Source organism: Amblyomma mixtum, chromosome 3 (genome assembly GCF_055824585.1).
Source record: "Amblyomma mixtum isolate Tamu chromosome 3, ASM5582458v1, whole genome shotgun sequence".
NCBI classification, from domain to species: domain Eukaryota; kingdom Metazoa; phylum Arthropoda; class Arachnida; order Ixodida; family Ixodidae; genus Amblyomma; species Amblyomma mixtum.
In genome coordinates, this window is record NC_143014.1 from 344,806,110 (window position 1) to 344,828,507 (window position 22,398).

Below are 22,398 nucleotides of genomic sequence, written 5' to 3' on the forward strand. Positions count from 1 at the left end.
TTACAGTAAACGAATCGAATTACGCAGCTGGTCGAGGGTCTTGTGTGATTATACTGCAATGCACGAAGCTCCTGGCGTCGGCGCGAACGAAAGTTCGCACTGTCACAGAAGTTTGTCAACACACGTGCGGTCACGGTTCGACTTTCCAATCCACTTTCGAGTGCCGATTATTGCGATCATCAGCGCCAGACTTCAAGCGAAGCTGAGGACGCGGTAGGAGTAAGCTGGCGGTTATTGAAAGCACCTACATTTGGTCAAAGATCAGCTGTGAAAACAACGCAGCAGCTGAAGCTTGCCTGTTGAAATTCCACTGGCAAGAAGAAAGTACGCATAGCAAACGATGCACCAGCTCGACGAGCTCGACCGAGCCAAGATGGAAACCGGAAGTTGTGGGCGCGCTGTTGCCAGGCCGCCAAGCAATTTCGCATATCGTCTATTGGTCCACCGAACTGCACCCAATTTATCCAATGAATGTTTGCATGTTTGACGAAAAAGGTAGAACTAATATAGTACTTACAATAAGAGCTATCAGCAGCTTAGCCTAATAAATTCAGGGGGCACTTTGACTGTCTAAAGTGTGTAGAGGTGAAAGCGTTTTCCGCACCACTTTGACTGCTTCTGTGGCACAGGTGGCGCTACATGTAATTGAGTACTAATTACTAAGTGATGACAAATCACTAATTAATGGTTAATTACTGATTAATGCCTGACTACTAATTAACTTCTAATTAATGCCGCTTAAGCTTCGCTTTTAGGAGTGGAACGCGACAGCGTGTTGTAGCGCTGCCAGGGAGTCCACGGAACACCACCACCCCTTCGGTGCAATGCCTTGCCGTTTGAAGGCAACGCTTTTTGAGGAAAGGAAATGGCACAGTAATTCTCTGTCGTCTCGGTGGACACCTGAACCGCACCGTAGAGGAAGGGAGGAAGTGGGAGTGAAAGAAGAAAGACAAAGAGGGCCCGTAATGAAGAAAATGAAAATTGTATTTGAGGAAAGGAAATTGCTCAGTAACTGTCTCACATATCTCGGTGGACACCCGTCAAAATTCAGGGGGGGGGGGTGCACTTTTTTGACCTAAAGTGCGGTCACTGATGTGTGGTTAAGATGTTAAGCTTCGCCTCTAAAAGTGGAACGCGACAGCGTCTTGCAACGCTGCCACGGAGTCCATAGAACGCCATCGCTCATTCGGTTCTACGCCTCGCTCGTCGGTAAATTGGTTTTTGAGGAAAGGAAATGTATCTGTCTGTAATATCTCGGTGGACACCTACACCTCGCCGGAAGGGAAGGGAGGAGGTTGGCAGTGAGCGAAAACACCGTATTCACTAGACGCGCTTTTGTTCATTCCAAACCACCAAACCATCGAGCTGGCATGGCGGAGTGGATAGCATGCTCGTCTCGCACTCCGAAGACCGGGGTTCGATTTCCGAGCTCGACCAATTTCCTACTCGGTTTTATTTATTTATATGGCCTGACTAGAAAAGTTAATTAGGCTAATTGGGTAATTAAACAATTAACTAAGCTCAGTCCCACTTACTTGGAGCATCACTACATGATCCCTTCAATTGGTCGCATGGTTACTAGCCAAAGTACAGTTGGCCCCGTTTGAAATTGGCGCACTGTGACGTCACGACCGTTTCGACCAACGGAAAAGCGTGACATTTCTGTCGACAACTGCTGCTTACAACGATGAGACATTAAAGGCTTTCGCCTAAATAAATTGTACTCATCATCTACACCACCACTGGAGCTGAAATTAAATTAAATATCTGTGCTCAGTGGGCAAGCGCCACCGGCCCCAGCATGAGAGCCTAATAAATTGAGTATATAAGTTGGAGCAGAAGTGTGTTCTCTGGATGTACATATTGAGCTAATGTATGCTACTAGTGCCTCAATGTGCAGTGTTGCTTGTGTGTGATGCATGTGTGTCTGTTGGCTTTGATTTCCATAAAAGCATGTTAATTTCAATTCCGTAGAAAAATGTTGATTGGCACTAGGCAGAGTGTCTCCCCACAGTCCTCATAAATCAGTTTTCCTTTTGGACATTACAATGTGTTAGGTTGTAGAAATATTCATCCAAGATCCTAGAGCATATTATTCAAACATTTAGCTACCTTTCTCAATGAATGTAACATATTTTGTGAATATTTTCTGGGTCAAATTACTGCCTGGCCTAATGGGTCCAATTCGCTAGTCCAGTTGGATCCAATTGGTCGGGGGCTAAAAACACAACTGGAACCAATTGGTTCCAATTGGGAAATCCAATTGGAAGCAATGGGAATGTCCATTTAGTTCCAACTCGAATGTCCAATTAGTTCCAATGGTTTTTTTTGACTGGGCAGCTACTGGTTTGCACATAGCTTTAAGTTCTCTTAAAGAACAAAAAATCGCCCTAACATTCATGCGTATTCTACACTTCTCGCCAGAGGAAAAGGACTAAGAAGGACCTTTATTGTAACTACCATCAAGACAGGTGTTACTGACATATGCGCTACGCCGTATTTTAAGGCGGATGCGTTTGATGCCTCATCGTTGTAAGCAGGAGTTGTCGACAGAAATGTCACGCTTTTCAATTGGTCGTGACGTCATAATGCGCAAATTTCAAACGAGGCCAATTGTACTTTGGCTAGTAACCGTCCAACCAATTAAAGGGATGGTATAGTGATGCTCCAAGTAAAATAAATAAATAAATAAATCTGAGTAGGAAATTGTTCGAGTTGGGGAATCGAACCAGGGTCTCCGGAGTGCGAGACGAGCACGCTAACCACTCCGCTTTGCCAGCTCGTTGGTATGGAATGAACAAAGGTGCGTCTAGTGAGTATGGTGACTTCATTATCTACCATCTTCCTCCCTCCCTTATGGCAAGGTTCAGGTTTCCGCCGAGATATGCGAGACAGATACATTTCCTTTCCTCAAAAACCAATAAACCAACAAGCATGGCGGAGAGCCGAACAGGCGGTGGCGTTCTGTGGACTCCCTGGCAGCATTGCAAGACACTGTCGTGTTCCACTCTTCGAGGCGAAGTTTTATGTATTGACCACAAATCAGTGACACAAGCAGCAACACCGTGCTTAAGGCTTTCGCCTCACCATACTTTATGTCAACAAAGCGCCCCCCTCAATTTTTTCGCTAGTGTACATCTGTGGAAATTAATTTAGGTGCTCTTTCTCAAGCGTCTATAGTAATTATTTTAGTGGGCACGTCAAATGATATCAGATCTATTTATCAGCAAATGAAGTTCTTATTTTCACGTTGTTCAAAACGCATTGCACTAAAGTGCCTTGGACGGCATGGCGATCATCCGTGGCGCTTGTAGTGAGCGTCTTGTGTTACCCACTCCGCCATGATCTATAGAAAAAGTACAAGCACACAGGAAGCTGGAAGAGAACCTGGGCTATGCCAGCGATTTTTCCCTTTAGCCTCCCTCGCCCTTTTTACTGAGTGTACTGCCATTGCCAGAGGATTTGCAGCAGCGGTAAAGTTAAAACAGTGTGAAGGCCTTGTTCACTTCATTTAAAAAGCTCTTTTGCATTGTACACCTTATTTGATACACAAATGTTTCACCCTTGATGTAGACATGAAGAAAAGGCCTTGGTGATTAATAAAAGAAAGTAGGAGAGTAGCTAAGAATTTGCCATAGAGCAGCAGTGCCGAAATCACACATAAATGAGCAATTAGCTTTGTTTCTTGCTTTTGTGCGAGCTTTCAATTGGTTTCTGCTTTTTATTTTGAAGTGAAGATGTCTGCTCGTGGAAGGTGCGCTTACCCTTCTCCAAAAATCACTTGAAGTCATCCCTTATGCCTTCCACACCGTTTTAATCACCTGCTTTTCTGTATCTAACCACAAATGGCTGAGCACCTTGGCATCAACTTGGACTTGTGTTCGAGGTTCTACCCAGGTCTCATCAGGTGCTGATAAGCATAAGCCAACAAATGTAATAACTCCTCAAAATGTCCTCATAATATCCTCCGGGACAGTTGGAATCTCAAAAAAACTGCTCTGCATTGCTGCGTGCAGCACATGTGACCTTCTTCATTATATTTCTTTTTGTAGCTGCTCGTTCTAAGACACCCTGCAAAGAATAGGGAACTGCCTTTTGAATTATCATAGAATGATTCCTTCCTGATCTGCCTTTTACAGTATCGATGTAGTTCTATGCTATGGTTCTTTTCTATTGAATTAATCTAGATTTTACAATCTGCGGATTTTACATCTCGTTTAATGCTGTTTATTTCTGCGTCCTTGCACCCTGGATTCTTACAGGTTAGGTTCTTAGTTCTTTTCTGCCTTTGTGAGTCAACCCTCTTTGCTTTTAATCTCGACTTAACTTCTGCCCTTAAGCACAGAATCGCATTTCCTAATGTAAATCCCGGCGCCATTATTCCTTTCAAAATTCATACCTCCTAGTATTACATTGTTGTACACCTATAATGCCCTATGTTTCATTATATCGCAACTCTTAAACCTTTTGGCCCAACAGACTACTCGTGCTTTTTTGTGCGTGTCTGTCGCTTGTTTATCCATATCCCAAGATATTTGTGTCTGGAATTTCAGTGTACTTTATGGCCTTATCTTGTAAATGAATCACTTGTATCATTGGAAAGCGCCACACCTGAATTATTTGTGCGAAAACTCAAACCATGCCTCTTTTTTCTCCACGACAAGTAACCAGAGTTTGGAAATCTTCGTGTCTATGTGCTAACAGTAATATCATCTGCATACATTAAACCATGGATTCGTTGTTCAAGAACCTTTTCGCCTAAACTGTACAGCAGATTATAACCTAGATTACTCTCTTGTAGCCTTCTTTCCATCTTTATCACTTAAAGCATAATGAGTAGTGATGATAGAGCAGAACCTTTCCTTAATTGCATACGTACCTCAACAGTTGTTCTTTTACTCCTTTCGCTGTAATTTCAACTTTATTATCACTCTATATTTCCTGCAGGAAATCAATTGCCTCTTTACACATACCTTCATCTTTTAACATGTTCCAGTGGAGTTCCCTGTTCACATAGTCGTATGCACTGCTTATGTCAAAAAAGGCTGACTACATATGTCGGTTTTCTGTCTTAGCTATATCTATGCATTCTGTAAGCAGGAACAGGCTGTCATACAAGCGGCTTTTCCTTCTGAACCCGTTCGGGGTTTCTCCGAGTATCTTATGACTTTCTACCCATGACTGCATATTTAATTTCATTGCATGCATTACCGTCTTGTATTCTGCAGATGATGTCGTAATTGATGTGAAGTATTTTAGGCGCATCCTTTCTCCTTCTCATTTTCGAATATCATACATTTTTCCTATCGCGAGCTATGTGGAGTTTGCTTATTTGTTGTGACTGTCTCCAATGCTTTTAACCAAGTTTCCTTGCTTCTTGGACCAAACTCATTCAGCTTGATTGCGATTTCATTCCTCCCTTCGGATATGAATTTAAGAAAATTTGCTTCCACCTTTTTCCTGTTAGTACTGGTCATTTATAACCTGCTTTTTATTATGCTGTCCTGTGTTTCTCTCTCATTTGGGGAGATTTCAGTATTGTCACTCCTAAATGACTCAACTATAACTGATGTAATGTAGATTGCAGTGTTGTCTTGATCTAAGCAAATTCCCTCACCATGCGGAATCTGTTCCTGCTTTCCTTGATTCATTTTACACAGTTAGCTGATATGGTTCCAGAATTTTCTTGGCCCTTGTTTAGTTGCATCATGCACTCCAGCCAGCCAGCGGTCAGTGGAGTCCTTTACTTTAGCCTGGACGAGGACCTGCACTTGCTGCTTCATTTGTTGATCAGATTCCCATTTTCGGTGTATTTCCTCTTGAGATAACTGTGCCTTCTTTGCTTCACTGTGTTCCCTTGAAGCCACCCATCAATGTTCGATGGCCTCCTTAATTTCCTTATTCACTGGTTCATTGCTTCCTCTCTCCTCTCCTGTGCGTTACCCTTTTTACTTGTTTCATTTTAGTACTGATGAATAGCTTTAACTGATTATAATCCCACTTTATCATGAGGCATTTCTCAATTGCTTCTTCTATGCCTGCTGCCGTTAGCACTATTTGTTTGTCATTTTTTGTCTTTGCTGCATTTCTCATTTGAACAGATCTCCCAACTGCAGACTAATCAACGTAAGATCATTTCCCCAGAGTGTATTCCCCCTCTTCGTCAATTTCCATTTTTGCAAGCTTGCTATAGATTCCGTGCTATAGATTCGCTGGCGTAGCTCGTGTTCTGTTTCAGCTTCCGCTGTGTGCTTCTACTTTTTCATATATATAATAGCAAAGTGGGTAACACAAGACGCTCACTACATGTGCCACGGATGATCGCCATGTCGTCCATTTTGAAGAACATGAGAATAAGAACTTCATTTGCTGCTTCACAGGTCTGATATCATTTGACATGTGTACTAAACTGAATATTATATTAGCTTAAGAAAGAGTGACTCATTTAATTTTCAAAGATGCATGCTAATGAAAATAAGGGGATGGTGCATATTTCTGTAACACATTTTGCTGGCAGTTAGATTTAAGAGCCTTCTTAATCATTTTCCTCTGGTGGGAAGTGAGGAATAGCTATGAATGTTAGCACCATTCTTTTGTTCTTTCAGAGACCGTGCAAACCAGTAGTTCTTCTGCACCCTTGCTAAACTTCTCTTCTGGCTAGAATTATAGAAATAAATATGAAATATTAGGCACTTGACTTCAGCACCCCAGTCAAAAAAAACCATTGGAACCAAGTGGATTTCCAATGGGTTCAAATTGGTTCCAATTGGACGAGTTCAGTTTCCAATTGGTTCCAATTGGAATGGTGTTCCAATTGGATGGTCCAAATGGACTATCCAAATGGACCATTTGGGTTTCCAATCGGTGAGCCCAATTGGTCTTACCCATTGCATCCAATTGGTCTGCCGAACTGCACCGAATTTATCCAATGAATGCTTGCATGTTTGACGAAAAAGGTAGAACTAATATGGTACTTAACAAAAAAGGGCTATCAGCAGCGTAGCCTAATAAATTGTACTAATCACCTACACCACCACTGGAGCTGAAATTAAATTAAATATGTGCGCTCAGTGGGCAAGCGCCACCGGCCCCAGCATGAGAGCCTAATAAATTGGGTATATAAGTTGGAGCAGAAGTGTGTTCTCTGGATGTACATATTGAGCTAATGTATGCTACTAGTGCCTGAATGTGCAGTGTTGCTTGTGTGTGATGCATGTGTGTCTGTTGGCTTTGATTTCCATAAAAGCATGTTAATTTCAATTCCGTAGAAAAATGTTGATTGGCACAAGGCAGAGTGTCTCCCCACAGTGCTCATAAATCAGTTTTCCTTTTGCATATTACAATGTGTTAAGTTGTAGAAATATTCATCCAAGATCCTAGAGCATATTATTCAAACGTTTAGCTACCTTTCTCAATGAACGTAACATATTTTGTGAATATTTTCTGGGTCAAATAACTGCCTGGGCTAATGGGTCCAATTAGCTAGTCCAGTTTGATCCAATTGGTCGGGGGCTAAAAACAACTGGAACCAATTGGTTCCAATTGGGAAATCCAATTGGAAGCAATGGGAGTGTCCATTCAGTTCCAACTGGAATGTCCAATTGGTTCCAATGGTTTTTTTTACTCGGATGACATAGCCCTTGTCCAGATTCATATTAATGAATGTCTTAAAGGAAAGACACATCATAACATTCATCACGGTGAGTACCCGTGTAAAGTCAGACCTGCCCGATCTTAGGTTAAAGCAATGTCACTCTTGGTTAAAGAGCCGTACCTTCCACCACTTCCAATCTGGGACTAACTGAAACTGGCTAGATTTGTTTCCCTCATGTTTCTTAGCTTTGTGGTGCCCCAAACCGAAAGGCATATTTTTTCTTCCTCGTCTGCATGTCTAAAAAAATGTAAAAGATATACACACTGCCAAACCATGAAATAACTAGAAAAACACGAGGCAAGCTCATCTTTTGCCTAGCTGCTACTGCTTTGAGCACTGTGCATACAATGCATACAAGTTATACTTTCCACATTTCTATACATAGCTGGGCATCAGCAGCTGAGGTGCGAACCATTAGGGACATCTGCTTGTACACAGGCTGGTGGTTCTTCTTCGACTAGTCTCGCGGAGCACAAAGTACACGACTGCAAAATGGCTACAGGCTCTCTTCTGCATTGATGGGAAGCAACATCGATTTTACATTCTGAAGCTACTGAACGTTCAAGAGATGACACAAAACAAAGCATTTTTTTGTAAATTTTTTCCATCTACGTAATCCAGCATTGGGAAATCAAATACAGAAATCCTTAACATTCAGAGCTGTAAGTTATGTGTAAATGGCACGTAATGTGCCACACCACCATGCAAGATGTGAAATGCAATGCAGTGCAGGTACAGTGCTTATGCACTGTAGCATGGTTAATTTTGCATGGTTAATTTTGTTTGTGAGCAAAGTTCTTATTGCATCCATCAAAGCTGGAGTAAGTGGATGCCTCTCACTGCTGGAATAGCTGCTATGTCACTTGCCCATCCAGGATATTGTCACACATTAACAGAGGTTTTCAGCCACTATGTCTCAGTGCATGCTTGTTGGGGCATATTCTGTACATGCAGAAAGACTACACAGTAGTACTGAAAATTCAACAAATTTCTATTGCAGTTGCATTTTTGCATTACAGCTGAACTAAAATTAACTAACTTGAGAGAGTTGTTAAGCATGCTAGCTTCTGCAGTAAGTCTTCCATAAAGCATAGCAAATATTCAACAAAAGCAGTTAAGCTTACAAGAACATGAAAAGACTGTGCCCCCTGCTAAGGTTGTAAAACATTGGTAAGTACGCAGACTTTTGAGGTTTGGAGCGACACGTGGGCAATGAGGGACACCATAGTAGAGGGCTCCGGATTAATTGAAGCTACCAAGGGTCCTTTAACATGTGCTGACATCGCACAGCACAAGGGCGCTTTTCACGCTTCGCCTCCATCGAAACGCATCCGCGCGTCCAGGATCGGGTCCTCTGACTCAGTAGCCGAGCGCCCTAACCACTAGGCCACTGCGGCATGTATAGAAAGAGTACTAAAAGTCCTCCGAGGATTTGTATGGTTCAAGCAGTTCAAGCTCTTTGCTGTCGCAGCCACAGTGCACTAGTATGTAATAGACTGCGGTTGTTGGTAGTTCATATATTCACCTCTTGGAAATGCAGAACCTCTAGGAAATATGTATCCTAAACTATATTAGAGAACAATGTAACAGCCACACAGTAACAGTAGCAAGAGGCGAACCTTTAAGCGAGTGAATGAAGCATCCTAAACTCAGCACAAACAGACAACGCATGCTGTAGCGTTCGCACTTACAACGCTTTTTGCACCCTTAATTCAAATATGGCACATCGAGTGTGGGCATAATAATGCACATAGAGCATAGAGATCTTTTTTATGACTTCATTAACGCTTATAAACATATTAAGAGCCGAATTTTAGCTTGACAATTCCGCATTGCAAGCAAAGCACCGTGCACGCGCATCTTGCCGAACGACCCACAAGTCCGAGTACCCAGCATGTCTTGCGACTCGTTCAGATTGGACACCACCTATTGCTGAATGACCCGCAAGTCGGGATTACCCAGCGTGCCTTGCAAGCAATGTCAAGCTATGTTGCATTCTTTCATTCCTTGAATTTTTCTTGCCCAGTTATCAAGGCTTGTTCTCAAATTTTCATCACCTTCACCATGCAAATGCTTGAAGAAGCATGTCTTGCTTTTTCTGTGCTCCAGGCACTATCTGGAGCCCCTGGATTGGGAGGCAAGCAGTAACCACATTTTCAAAGTGACCGCCTTCGACTGTAGCAAGAAACAGAGCCATCCGGTCAATGTCACCACCACGGTCAACAGGGTCTGCAAGGTTGGATGGAAAGGTAAATTCAGCTATAGATATTAAGATTGCGTGTATCCTTCTTCAGCTTTCTTAACATTAACTTACAACATGTGTGGCATGTGCTCAAAGTTGGATGGAAAGGTAAACTCAACTATAGATATTAAGAGTGCATGTATCCTTCTTTAGCTTTCTTAACATTAACTTAAACATCTGTGGCACGTGCTGCAGTGTCTGCGGAATAATGTAGATGGGGTGCACTGCACACCACAGCAACCAGTGCAGGTCTCAGTAGATGGTACCAAAGCTGCTAACGTGTATGGTTTAAGCCAGAAATTACTGATTACCATCCACCTGAGTACAGGTTTATGGCTACAGAGGGAAACAATACACACACTTAAATGCATGCATGCATACAGACACACATTTTGGAATGTCACTGTGGCAAAATTTGCTGCTGACCTGCTGAAGTAGCTGTACATCCTTAAAAAAAGTTAGCCAAATGTTTTGGTGCATATGTGTCAATATTACATCAGCCACAACAATTGACATGTGGAAACCCTTTATTCCTTTTTTCTGTTTGTCTTCTGAAGTACCAGATGCTGCCATCACATGCAACTAACTGACTTGGGTTGGCTGAAAGCTTTTGTGAAAAAGCATCTTCACAGTGTTAATTTCCCCTTCTTTGTGCTCTTGTTTATCGATGCCTGTAGACTAGGAAGAGTGCCGATGTTACAGCTATAATGGTCGTAGTGGCTTCTGCACTAGCTGCAACACAGTGGCGTGTTTTGTGCTTGCAGCATGCAGGAGCATGTGGAGTACAAACCAGGCTCCGGTCGCCGGGCCCTGTTCCCGGATGCCCTGCTGGAGCTGGGTGAAGGGGCCTGTGCACCCGAACAGCTGTCGGCTCGTCTGACTCCGGCCACTCGCCACGTGGACAAGGGTTGTGACTGGAACACCTACTCGGTCGATTCTCAAAGGAAGCTCTATGGTAGCATGCCTGTCGCAAGTTGCACACTTTTCATCATTTTCCAGTGACCATTAACCTCAGTGTCATGGTTCCTGCACAAAATATCATGGCTTGGTTGCTTTCATAATGGTGGAATGGAACTTTATAGTTCCTTCTGATGTTTTGAACAAATTTGTTGGCTCTTCGGGATTTTTTCACTGAATGGTTAGATTTCATCCTAACATCTTCAGGCTACCTAGTGCACCAAGATGTGTACAAATTAATTATTAATGTCCCTCAGTTTCTGCTTTACAAGCTTTCTTCAGACTGTGCCCAGAGGAATCGCACTGAGCATTCTCCTTCTTTGCCACATACATGGAAGCCGAGTGGACGCAAGTTCTGCTGACGGACGAAGGTCGTGAGAGTGACCAGGTCTATGAATTGATGGTGCCAGAAATGCTGTGGTCATTCCCGACTGTACTGTGTCGCACAACTTAACCAATGTTTTCACTGTGGGCTTGGATATGTCCCCGCGCACCCACAGCCCACAACGCCAGCCACCTCAAAGAGCATGTCCTGTGCAGCTCTGATGGCCACCGTAAGTGCGCTGTCACATCCACTTAGTCCAAGTCGCTTCCCTGCTTCTCACTAAATGCTTATTGCATGCTCTTGAATATGCACATTTTTGGAAAAAAAAATCATCTTCAACTATATCTTGTTATGAAAACTTTTCTACCTAGCAGCATCATTCACGGACAGGACATCAGCATGATTGTACGAGATGTGAGCAGAAGGGTGCAAAGTGGACATATACTTTTGGGTGAAATGACCTGCCAAAACGAATGTGATATTTCCAAAGATGGTTCTATGTAACTATTAAGGTGCTACCTTGGTACAACTCTTCGGTATGAAGACAGCTCATGCAACCGAAAACAGCTCATGCATTTAAGCATTTACCTCTCCTTATTATGTCCTTTCCTCTGTGCTATCTTCCCTTGAATAAGAGTGACCAATTGGCTTGCGACTCTACCTGTCTAGCAAAATTGTCATTGTGGCATTAACGTGTTGTAGTGACCTCATCAACAAGTTGAAAATAGGTGTTTTGCTAATTGGTATTCTTTTCTTACAATTCGTTCACATTCATCAGACCTGTAGTCTGATTCAGTAGGGTGTTTACAGTGCATAGTTGGTCAGGCAAAAGGGCATTCAGCTTGGTATGCTAAGCCCCATATTCCTCCACTTTGCCCAAGTTGTTTACATACTTAAGCACACACATGAAAGTGTTTCAGGGAATAGAAATAGCACTCAGCTACTATTAAAAAAGAGGCATTGTATCTGCTGCTTCCATTTTCCTTGGGCCTCATGCATTTCATGATCACTTGGCCTCATTGCATTATGTTGAGAACAATATGAAAGAAGAAAATGAGCTCTCCTCATTGAGCTTTCATGTGTGTGGCTAATATTCATGCAGGTATGAGCCAGCATCACCCAGTGCTCTTCATCCACAACTGCAGGCTTATCCTGCTGCTGCACCGAGAGCCCACCCAGGAGCAGGCCAACAAGTTCACACCAGCTGAGTGGCTTTGGAAGACACCCGAGGTGTGCTGCGACAGGTGGCACCATTATGCGTTCTTCGTCAACGTCCTTGAGGCTAGCATCCTTGGCTGCAATCTGCACTACACAATCCATGTACCATCCCTTTAGCTGAGCGTTGCATTGTGGGGGTCAAGTGTGCTGATAAGCACATCAAGTACCTGGTCATGGAATATAGAAATGTGCCTATAATTGGGAGTAGATGTTCCATGTTGATACAGTATCTCCTACTGGGTAGGGCACACAAACAGATCAGTCCAGGGGAAGATGATAAGCTGGCAGTTAATTAGTTCAGACTGGTTTATTGCAGTATTCTTAGAACAATTATTGCAATAGTGAACAGCACTAATTCCAAATGCACTCACTCTAAAGAACGGTTTAAATAAAGCTGGTACATGTAGATTGCTTGGTACCCAGCTAGTACTGAGTGAAGGAGTGCTTATCATTACTAGAAACATTGCATTTAGTATCAAATGTCTTGAGTTTGAACTGAACAGTGCCCAATTAGCCCTTAACGAGTTCAGAATGAACATGGTACAGCTTGATCTACTGTAGCTTTGGATGTTATGTGGACATTCCACAGATGTCTGTGGTCAGTTGGGTTTTGTGGACAAGCATTCTTTGGGTATTTCAGTGGGACATGGCTCATGCCTTTTAATTCCTGAACTAGTTCAGGCATTTGGGTTTTCCTACACTTCCTTTCTGAATGGCAGTATCATTTTGGTTCTGTGTGATGCAGGCTTCACTCTGTGTCGACAGATGGCCCTTTAAGGTGACGGCTAACAACCCAGAAATTGTAGACTACTGGCCTCTTCACCAGACCAAGAACATCAACACCACATTTGCTGTAGGAGCCTGCTGGCAAGGTATGCTGCCTGTTTTACACTGACGACCTTAGCGGCTTCCAACAGCATCTACTGTAAAGAACATGTTATGTGCTCCCACAGAAGGAAATAAAACTTCTCTACAACTTGCTGTAGATTTCCCTGCATGAGCTGAAGTGTAAGGATATAAACAAAGAAAAAGTTACCTGAAATAACGTGAGGTATAACAATATACTACAGATTGGTTTGGTAGAATTTTTTGCTGCTTTGTTCTATGTCAGTAAACTAGGAGCAGTCATACTACTGCTGGCCTTTTGCTAACATGCCATTTGTGTATGCGTTGAGGTAGCGTTGCATGTTTCATTTCGGTCCTCTGCAACCTTAAAACTCAGCATTCACTTTACATCTCTGGCTTAAGAGCTGACTCATTAATTTTTTATTATATTGAATTCTTGACAGATCAAGAGGTCTAAATAAGCTTACTTATGGTAGGGAGTATGTTGTTAATGACATCCTAGTCGAAATCAAGAGAAAGAAAAGGGCTTGGGCAGAGCATGTAATGCAAAGGCACGATAACTGATGGTCCTTAAGGGTATTGGAGTGGATTCCAAGAGAAGGGAAGCGCAGCAGGGGGTGGCAGAAAATTAGGTCGGCAGATAAGATTAAGAAGTTCGCGTGGAAAAGATGGACCCAGCTTGCTGGCACAGGACAGGACTAATTGGAGAGGTATGGGAGAGAGGCCTTTGTCTTGCAGTGGGCATAGTCAGGCTGATGATGATGGCAATGATGTTGTTGTTACCATTCTGACAAAATAAAGCCACATCTAAAGCTTGCTAATCTGGCATGCTTCCTAAAGTTGTATCTTGAGAAATATTTTCCTCTAGGCCAGAACTAAAATGAGGTTCTGCACATTGACCCATTTAGTATGTTTAGTGGGACCAGAAGTCACTACAGGTTGGTGAGCGTTTTCAAATCTTTGGTGCAAAATTGGTGATAAGCAGCGCCACTGTTTTCTAATCCCATGATGTAAAGCCAGCTCTGCTTCCTAAATTCAGCTGGTCATGCAGAGCCTAGCCACATGCATGCCTTGGTGTGCCTTTGAAGCGTGCTGTAGGTCACTGAACAGGCAGAATACAGCAGCCACTACGTTCACTTTACGCACATGCAGCCAAGAACAACAAGATGGCATTCCATTTCCGCAGCTATTGATGGGCCTGTATGTGTTGAGGGAGCGTACGGAATCTCCTGATGTGCTCTCCTTCCTGCATCGCTGCAAGGAGTGGCTTGACATTCCCCCTGCTGATTCACAGGCTGCAGAAATGGCAAGTGGCAGATATTTATGTGGCCTCTTTATTGCTGTCAGCACCATGAATTCTACCAGTAAATAGAGTTGGTTTCCATGGCCTGTGGCAGACGGTGTGTCCTATGCTCAGTGATCTGGCTTCATGGCAGATGTCTTCCTTGCTGTGTATTGGGGACTCAGATCTGGATGTCGTTAGAGAAGGTATTGTCACATAGTTTGACTTGCATACATCGAAAGGCCCAACTGCTTTTTTCTAGTGCCATACAAAGAAGGTGCTCATGTAACAGTGAGATTTTCAAGAAAGTGGATGCCTTGCTATGGCCTAGGTCTTTTCTGCTTTCTTGAATAAGATAAGGTGGAACAGGGCTGATTTCACATCCCCAGCACTTACTGTGCCAGTCCTTGCAGATCTAATGTCAGGATCTCGGGTTGCTGTTTGTGCAACCGAAACAAGCTCCATTAAAGGTCACTGGCAGCCACACGAACACAGACTGATTGGACACTGGCACTGTTTTGTTTTGGAGGCAGGTATTCACAGCGTTTGCTGCTCAGTGTGGTCAACTTCAAGAGCGAAATTTGAAGTATTCTGACTCCTGGGATTGTCACTCTTTGTGCATTAAAGGAAGTTCTGCCTGTTGGTTTGAGCTGGTATTTTTTGTGATACCTTTGGAATGCATCGTTCCTTTGAGGCTTGGAAGAACAGACTAGCTGTGAGAGCTATTATTGGCACATGCGCGGTACTGTTATGGCATGTAATGTTCTCATTAGCACCAGATAACATTAAGCTGCCAACTGCAAGCATTTCATGCTTGTGCATCTGTCATTAGCAACAAGAATGGCAATTCTTTTCTTGTGATTGCATGTTTCTGGCCGCTCTTTTCATAGTGTTCTTCCAGGAAGTGACCTCTGATTCCGAGCAGCAAAGTCACAGCGGCAGCTCGGGACCAGGACACCCTCGATGATCTCGTGTTCCGTGTGGCTTATGTCAATTTGCGTGACTTCCCCACACCTGGTCGTCATACATTTCTTGTGGCCACTACTGTCATGTAAGTATTTTGTCGATATCCAAATTGTATGTCAAATAGGTACGCAGGGGAAGTCTGCAGGTATTGAGGGATAATCCATGGATATCCAGAATCGGTGCCTTCTTGATGTCCAGTATGTGCACGTGGGGTGTGGGTTTTCGGGAACACTGGATGTTTTTTCTGAAGCCAAAATTTTGCAGTTGGTGCATGTAGTTTGAAAATATATTGGATCCTTTCGATCAAACTACATAAATGCATGTTCACTGTGCTGCTCTTTTTGAGTTCGGCCAGTATGGGGCGCAAACATATTTCAAACGTTTCTCATTGGCTGGCATGCCATATAGAGCTCACCCAGCAGAAGGCCTCATGGGCCTGCAAACAGTCTAAAGGTGGCAGTAGATAACTTGCACATTGCACCTGCTTTTAGCTCGCAAGCTGTGCTTAGTCCAGGTAAAGTGTTGCAGTTAATCAAGTTAATCAGAACTTCTCTTGAACAGCAGCTAGGTCATTGTAGACTAGGACAGCACATCAGAGGCCCTAAATGGAGCCTAGTCATTGCATGTTAAAGGAACATTGTTATTCTGTACTGAAATGAAGGCATTTCGAATTTGATGCACTTATTGAGTGCTGTTAATTTCATTCTTTGCTGTTTTCACTATGGATTGAATATTAGCACCGGAACAGAGGAAGATAAACACGTGATATTTCTCTAACTATGGCAGCAGTGCTATACAGCCACTGCCTTTTCTGCATTTAGCATTCTCCATTCTGGACCACAGTGGAGAGAAAATGGCAAAAAGACTAATTGTCACTTTCACGTGCGTCACAAGCGAAGTGGCTCATTCCAACACATATTAATGGGGTTCTAAAATACATTGAGCCAGCTTCACAGTAGTGTCAAATGCCCAAGTAAGGGTGAAGTACCTAACTTTTCATGCAGAAAATGCACATGTGGTCATGTGTTTTGTAACATAAATGGTGTTGACGCTGTTCCTGTGACTGCAGCACACACAGTTGTCAAGTGCTGGCAAAGACATTCAGCACTTTGTCTTCCTCTGACTGCTGGCCAGCAATGCTATTTCCTGATTAATGCACTATGTGGCAAAGCCAACTTAGTGACTTTTGAAAGGGGTCTATTCTAGAGAACATGCTGTATATATCTGCTTGTCTGTTTTGCGGTCAACACTGTAGTGAGGTGCAGTGCCGGAAGGGTGAACTCCGTGACACAAATCATGCACCTGCATGCACCCAACACACCTCTCTTATTGTGTTAATTCCTTTCATGTAATGCTGCACATTTTGTGCGTTGTGTGGACCACTGGGAATAAGCTTTTCCTTCAGGGTAGCCTTGCTGCGTTCCATGAGATTATTGGCATGTTTCTCTGACGAGTTCTATCTGTACGAAGTGCGAACTCTTCTCATGGCATTGGTTCTAATTTTTTTTTTATCATCATTCCTCCCCCCCCCACCCCTCCCCCCCTCCGGTGCAGCAATGGAAAAGCACAGGAGGTTCCACCTGTGGAGTCATGGGTAACCATCTTGAATGCTGAACTGCCAAGCATCACCATTAATGGCACACCCAACCTGGCACGCGAGTACGAGCCTTTCAAGCAGGGCATCGAGTTATTTGCCTCAGTCTTCATCTCGGTTGGCTGCGAGCATCCCACCACTACACAGGCCAGCACGGCTTCATCCTTCTCAAAGGTAGCAACAATGGAACTCTCTGCATCCTGAAGGCTGCTAAGGTATTCAGTCTTAAAGCCAGCTGCATGACTTATTGCATGCACAAGAAGAGGTCACTTTGCATTGGAATTTTTTACTGAAAGGAGTCGACATACAAGCACGTCTCAGGCGGCTGGCATGCAGCTAGCACAGTACATGTGTAGCTTGTCCCTTGTAAAACATTGTCACTTATAAACAGTCTATAGGTCTTGCACACCCCTTGTTTCAAAGAGAAGAGTGCCAGTTAAATAATGATTTTAGATTTTGTGTATTATTGCACCACTTGGCACAGTCATGTGCCTTCCATACCAACAAAATGGGCTGACATATCAGAGACTGCTGGTTAGGTGTCAACGAACCTGTCCAATTGGCAATCCTTTTTAACTTGACAAGCAAGTACCACACAGAATCAAGGTAAACACCGTTGCTACTGCCATGAACAAGTGCCTTTAGCACCACTGCCTCGACTGCTTTCATATTTCTTCCCTGTATTAATTAACCTGACAGAACTCTTGACCAATAAACTTGACAGAACTCTTCACCTTTACTGAGACCAGTCGTGCAGAAGGATCAACTGAACACTCTTAAGGGGGTCATAATATGGTCTACCAACAAGTCATGCTTTTACATTGCCGCTACTAGCCATGACATTATTATGCATACTTAAAAAAGGAAGTAGAGCCCTACGTGCGCACCTACGTACACATTTCAGTCAGCTTTACATTCTGTGGTTTTTTACCTGTCGTTTAATGCTGTTTCTTTCGGCATCATTCTGTCCTGCATACTTACCGGTTAGGTTCCCTGTTCTTTTCTAAAGCCTTGGTAAGTCAACCCTCCTTTATAAGTATTTAAATACATATATAGCTCTGCACCTTCTGTTGTTTAATTTTCTCAGGTGTTCTTCATATAATATTTTACTTTGAGCTTTCCGTGCCTCGAATGATGTCCAGCACGTATCCCACATACTGCTTCATTAGTGTTTGTGCCGTGGGCACCTAGCGTTAATCTTCCAAAATATCTGATTTGCGTCTAATCTCGACTTAACTTCTCCCCTTAAGCACAAAATCACATTTCCGAAAGGAAGACCTGGCGCCATTATTCCTTTCCAAATGCATACCTCTTAGTACTATATTTGTTGTACAACCATAATGTTGCATCTTTCATTATTTCGGCATCCCTTAAGCCATTAGCCTTAAGAGACTGCTCGTGCTTTTCTGTGCATATCTGTCCTTTGTTTATCCGTATCCCAATTTATTTGTGTCCGGATGCTCAGTGTACTTTATGGCCTTGTATTAACCCAGCCAAAAAAACCATTGGGTTCCAATTGCAGATTGCCAATTGGAACCAATTGGATATTTTCAAATGTGTTTTCAACACCATTGGGGAATACCAATTGGAAAATATCATTTGGACCACTCCAATTGGCTGACACCAAATGGTCAGCTCCAATTGGGCATGCACCAAGGGGTCCACCCCAATTGAAAGACCTCATTTGGTCTGATCCAGTAGACATTTCTCGGCCAGTTTTATTCGAATGGTATAGAACTAGGTGGATTTTCTCCCAGGAGTTTAAGGCGATGTGCGTTTAGTGCTAACATTTTTTCATGGCAATTGAAATTATCATAATTCCAAGCCTTTAGGGAACTGAAGACAAACGAGCCTGCGATATCACATAGAAGGAACAGAGACACAGTCAATATATATGCATAAGGCATACTTTTGCTCCAACTTAAATACCCCATTTATGAGGCACTGCTCCTGGAGCCAGTGGCGCTTGTTCATTGAGAAAAGTTATTTCATTGATTAATGCCTAAAGTGACAGTTCAAATGGTTAAATTAATGCAGTAGATAAAGCAGCTCACATCTTTTTACTAAGACCTCATTATTTCCCAGTTTTGTGTTCATAGAGAGCAATATTCTGATCCCAATCAAGACAATCATTGGGTTCCAATTGGTTTTTTCCAACTGGATTTTTTTTTCCAATTTCCAATTCATTTTACACAGTTAGCTTTTATGGTTCCAGAATTTCTTGGCCCTTGTTTAGTTGCATCACGCACTCCAGCCAGCCAGCAGTCAGTGGACTGCTTTACTTTAGCCTGGACGAGGACCTACAGTTTCTGTTTCTTTTGTTGATCAGATTCCCATTTTCGGTGTATTTCCTCTTGAGATAACTGCGCTTTCTTTGCTTCGCTGTGTTCCCTTGAAGCCACCCATCAATGTTCGATGGCCTCCTTAATTTCCTTATTCACCGGTTCATAGCTTCCTCTTTCGTCTCCTGTGCATTGCTCCTTTTACTTGTTTCATTTTAGTACTGATGAATAGCTTTAACTGATTATAATCCCACTTTTTCATGAGGCATTTCTCACTTGCATCTTCTCTGCCTGCTGCCATTAGTGCTATTTGTTTGTCATTTCATTTGTCTTTACTGCATTTCTCATTTCAACAGATCTCCCAACTGCAGACTAATACATGTAAGATCATTTCCCCAGAGTGTATTCCCCCTCTTCGTCAATTTCCATTTTTGCAAGCTTGCTATAGATTCCGTGCTATAGATTCGCTGGCGTAGCTCGTGTTCTGTTTCAGCTTCCGCTGTGTGCTTCTACTTTTTCATATATATAATAGCAAAGTGGGTAGCACAAGACGCTCACTACAAGTGCCAAGGATGATTGCCATATCGTCCAAGGCACTTAAGTGCAGTGCATTTTGAAGGACATGAGAGTAAGAACTTCTTTTGCTGGTTCACAGATCTGATATCATTTGACGTGCCTACTAAAATGAATATTATATTGGATGAGAAAGAGCGACTCATTTAATTTTCAAAGATGCATGCTAATGAAAATAACAGGGTGGCGTATATTTCTGTAACACGTCTTGCTGGCAGTTAGATTTAAGAGCCTTCTTAATCATTTTCCTCTGGTGAGAAGTGAGGAATAGCTATGAATGTTAGCACCATTTTTTTGTCCTTTCAGAGAACATCAAACTTTGTGTGCAAACCAGTAGCTGTTCTGCACCCTTGCCAATCTTCTCTTTTGGCTAGAATTATAGAAATAAATATGAAATATTTGTCAGTTGACTTCAACATGACATAGCCCTTGTCCAGAATCATATTAATGAATGTCTTATAGGAAAGACACATCATAACAATCATCACTTTGAGTACCCGGGTAAAATCAGAACTGCCCGGATTTAAGTTGAAGCAATGTCACTTTTGGTTAAAGAGCCGTACCGTCCACCACTTCCAATCTGGGACTAACTGAAACTGGCTAAATTTGTTTCCCACATGTTTCTTAGCTTTGTGGTGCCCCAAACCAAAATGCATATTTTTTTCCGCCTCGTCTCGCATGACTAAAAAAATGTAAAAGATATACACACTGGCAAACCATGAAATAACTAGCACAAAACATTGCCAAAAATTGTACCAAAAAACGAAATGATAAGTTTGTCTTGTAATTAGCTCTCTTAGATGTATAGGCTGTCACATTTGTACAAATCACAATAATACGAGTTAAACAAATATGATAACGAGATCACATAATTAGATCATAATTAGGCCGACTTTAAAAGGTGCTGAAACAATAAAAAAAATTGCCAGAAATATTTTGACGGAATAATATTTTTATTTGCGCCAGGAGAGCACTATTTAGAGCCATAAATCAGCAAAGTAGACGAATGGTTGAACAACGCCAACAGGGTCGAGAATAGCATTTCACATTAGACCGCCCATTCATCTGGATCCCCCACATGAATGACAGTATATACCATTTTTTGAAACATCCAGATTTTTTACTTGAGAAAACTCCCACCACCCCTGCACTTGCAGACACATGACATGTCTCAGAATTAGTCACGTCAAGAAGTATGGTGCTGTCTGCCACTGTGGATACGAGGCGTGCCAGTTGCCATTGACTATTTGCTCCACAGCCACTGCACTTCTAGCTCATGTGTCCTTCGAGTCTACAGTTCTCACATGCAAAAATGTGCTCACTGTGCTGCAGTTACTATAGTCGACGCTTGAGGTTCTGTTCTGCAGCGGCTCCTTAAACCAGACAATTTGTACCATAAACTAGCCTAAAGCTAAACACAAGCTATTTCGATAGTCTATGCAGTACACTTTTCTTCAAGATTTCCAATCATCATCATCATCAGCCTGACTACGCCCACTGCAGGGTAAAGGCCTCTCCCATGTCTCTTCAATTAATCCTGTTCTGCACCAGCCGCGGCCACCTTATTCCCGCAAATTTCTTAATCTCATCCGCCCACCTAATTTTCTGCCGCCCCTGCTACGTTTGCCTTCTCTTGCAATCCCCTCCGTTACCCTTAAGGACCAGCGGTTATCTTGCCTTTGCATTACATGCCCTGCCCAAGCCCACTTCTTCCTCTTGATTTCAACTAAGATATCATTAACGCGCGTTTGTTCTCTCATCCACTCCGCCCTCTTCCGATCTCTTAACGTTAAACCTATCATTTTTCTTTCCATAGCTCGCTGCGTTGTCCTTAACTTAAGCTGAACCCTATTTGTTAGCCTCCACGTTTCTGCCCCATAGGTGCGTACCGGTAAGATACACCTGTTGTATACTTTTATCTTGAGAGATATTGGTAAACTGCCATTCATGAACTGAGATAACCTGTCATATGCGCTCCACCCCATTCTTATTCTTCTAGTTATTTCCCTCTCATGATCTGGATCAGCTGTCACTACCTGCCCTAAATAGACATATTCTCCTACTACCAGCACCTGGCTACCAACTGCGAACTGCTGTTTTTTTTTAACTACGAAGTTTCTGAGAAAGCTGTATAGCTTTCCTTTGTAGCCGTATGGCTGTGCTCGGGTGGACGTCAATGAGTAATTACTCCCTTATTACAAATCTACTCCACCTTGGGGGATTCCCCTAAACATTTGACCAACACAGTTCCCTTGCTAGGCTGTTGAACATTACTTTAGTTTTCTGCATATTAATTTTTAGTCCACCGTTCTGCCCTGCCTGTCCAATTCATTGATCATGCTTTGCAGTTCATGTCCTGAGTGACTTAGCAAGGCAATGTCATCAGCGAATCGCAAATTACTTAGGTATTCTCCATTAACTCTTATCCCCAACTGTCCCCATTTCAGGCCCCGGAATAC

General features: G+C 42.8%; 1 protein-coding gene and 1 pseudogene across 1 annotated transcript in view; both read left to right on the forward strand.

Moving 5' to 3' along the window:
- LOC149356208 (calsyntenin-1-like) overlaps nt 1-12,513 on the forward strand; it is a 50,206-nt gene extending 37,693 nt beyond the window's left edge. Inside the window, exons 2-4 of the mRNA XM_089576278.1 lie at nt 9,764-9,903; nt 10,661-10,851; nt 12,281-12,513. Of these exons, the coding sequence (XP_089432404.1) occupies nt 9,896-9,903; nt 10,661-10,851; nt 12,281-12,513 (432 nt within the window). The 5' untranslated portion in view covers nt 9,764-9,895. The remainder of the gene's footprint in view (nt 1-9,763; nt 9,904-10,660; nt 10,852-12,280) is intronic.
- A 472-nt stretch (nt 12,514-12,985) lies between these two features.
- LOC149356209 (calsyntenin-1-like) lies at nt 12,986-14,614 on the forward strand (annotated as a pseudogene).
- The last annotated feature ends 7,784 nt before the right edge of the window (nt 14,615-22,398 follow it).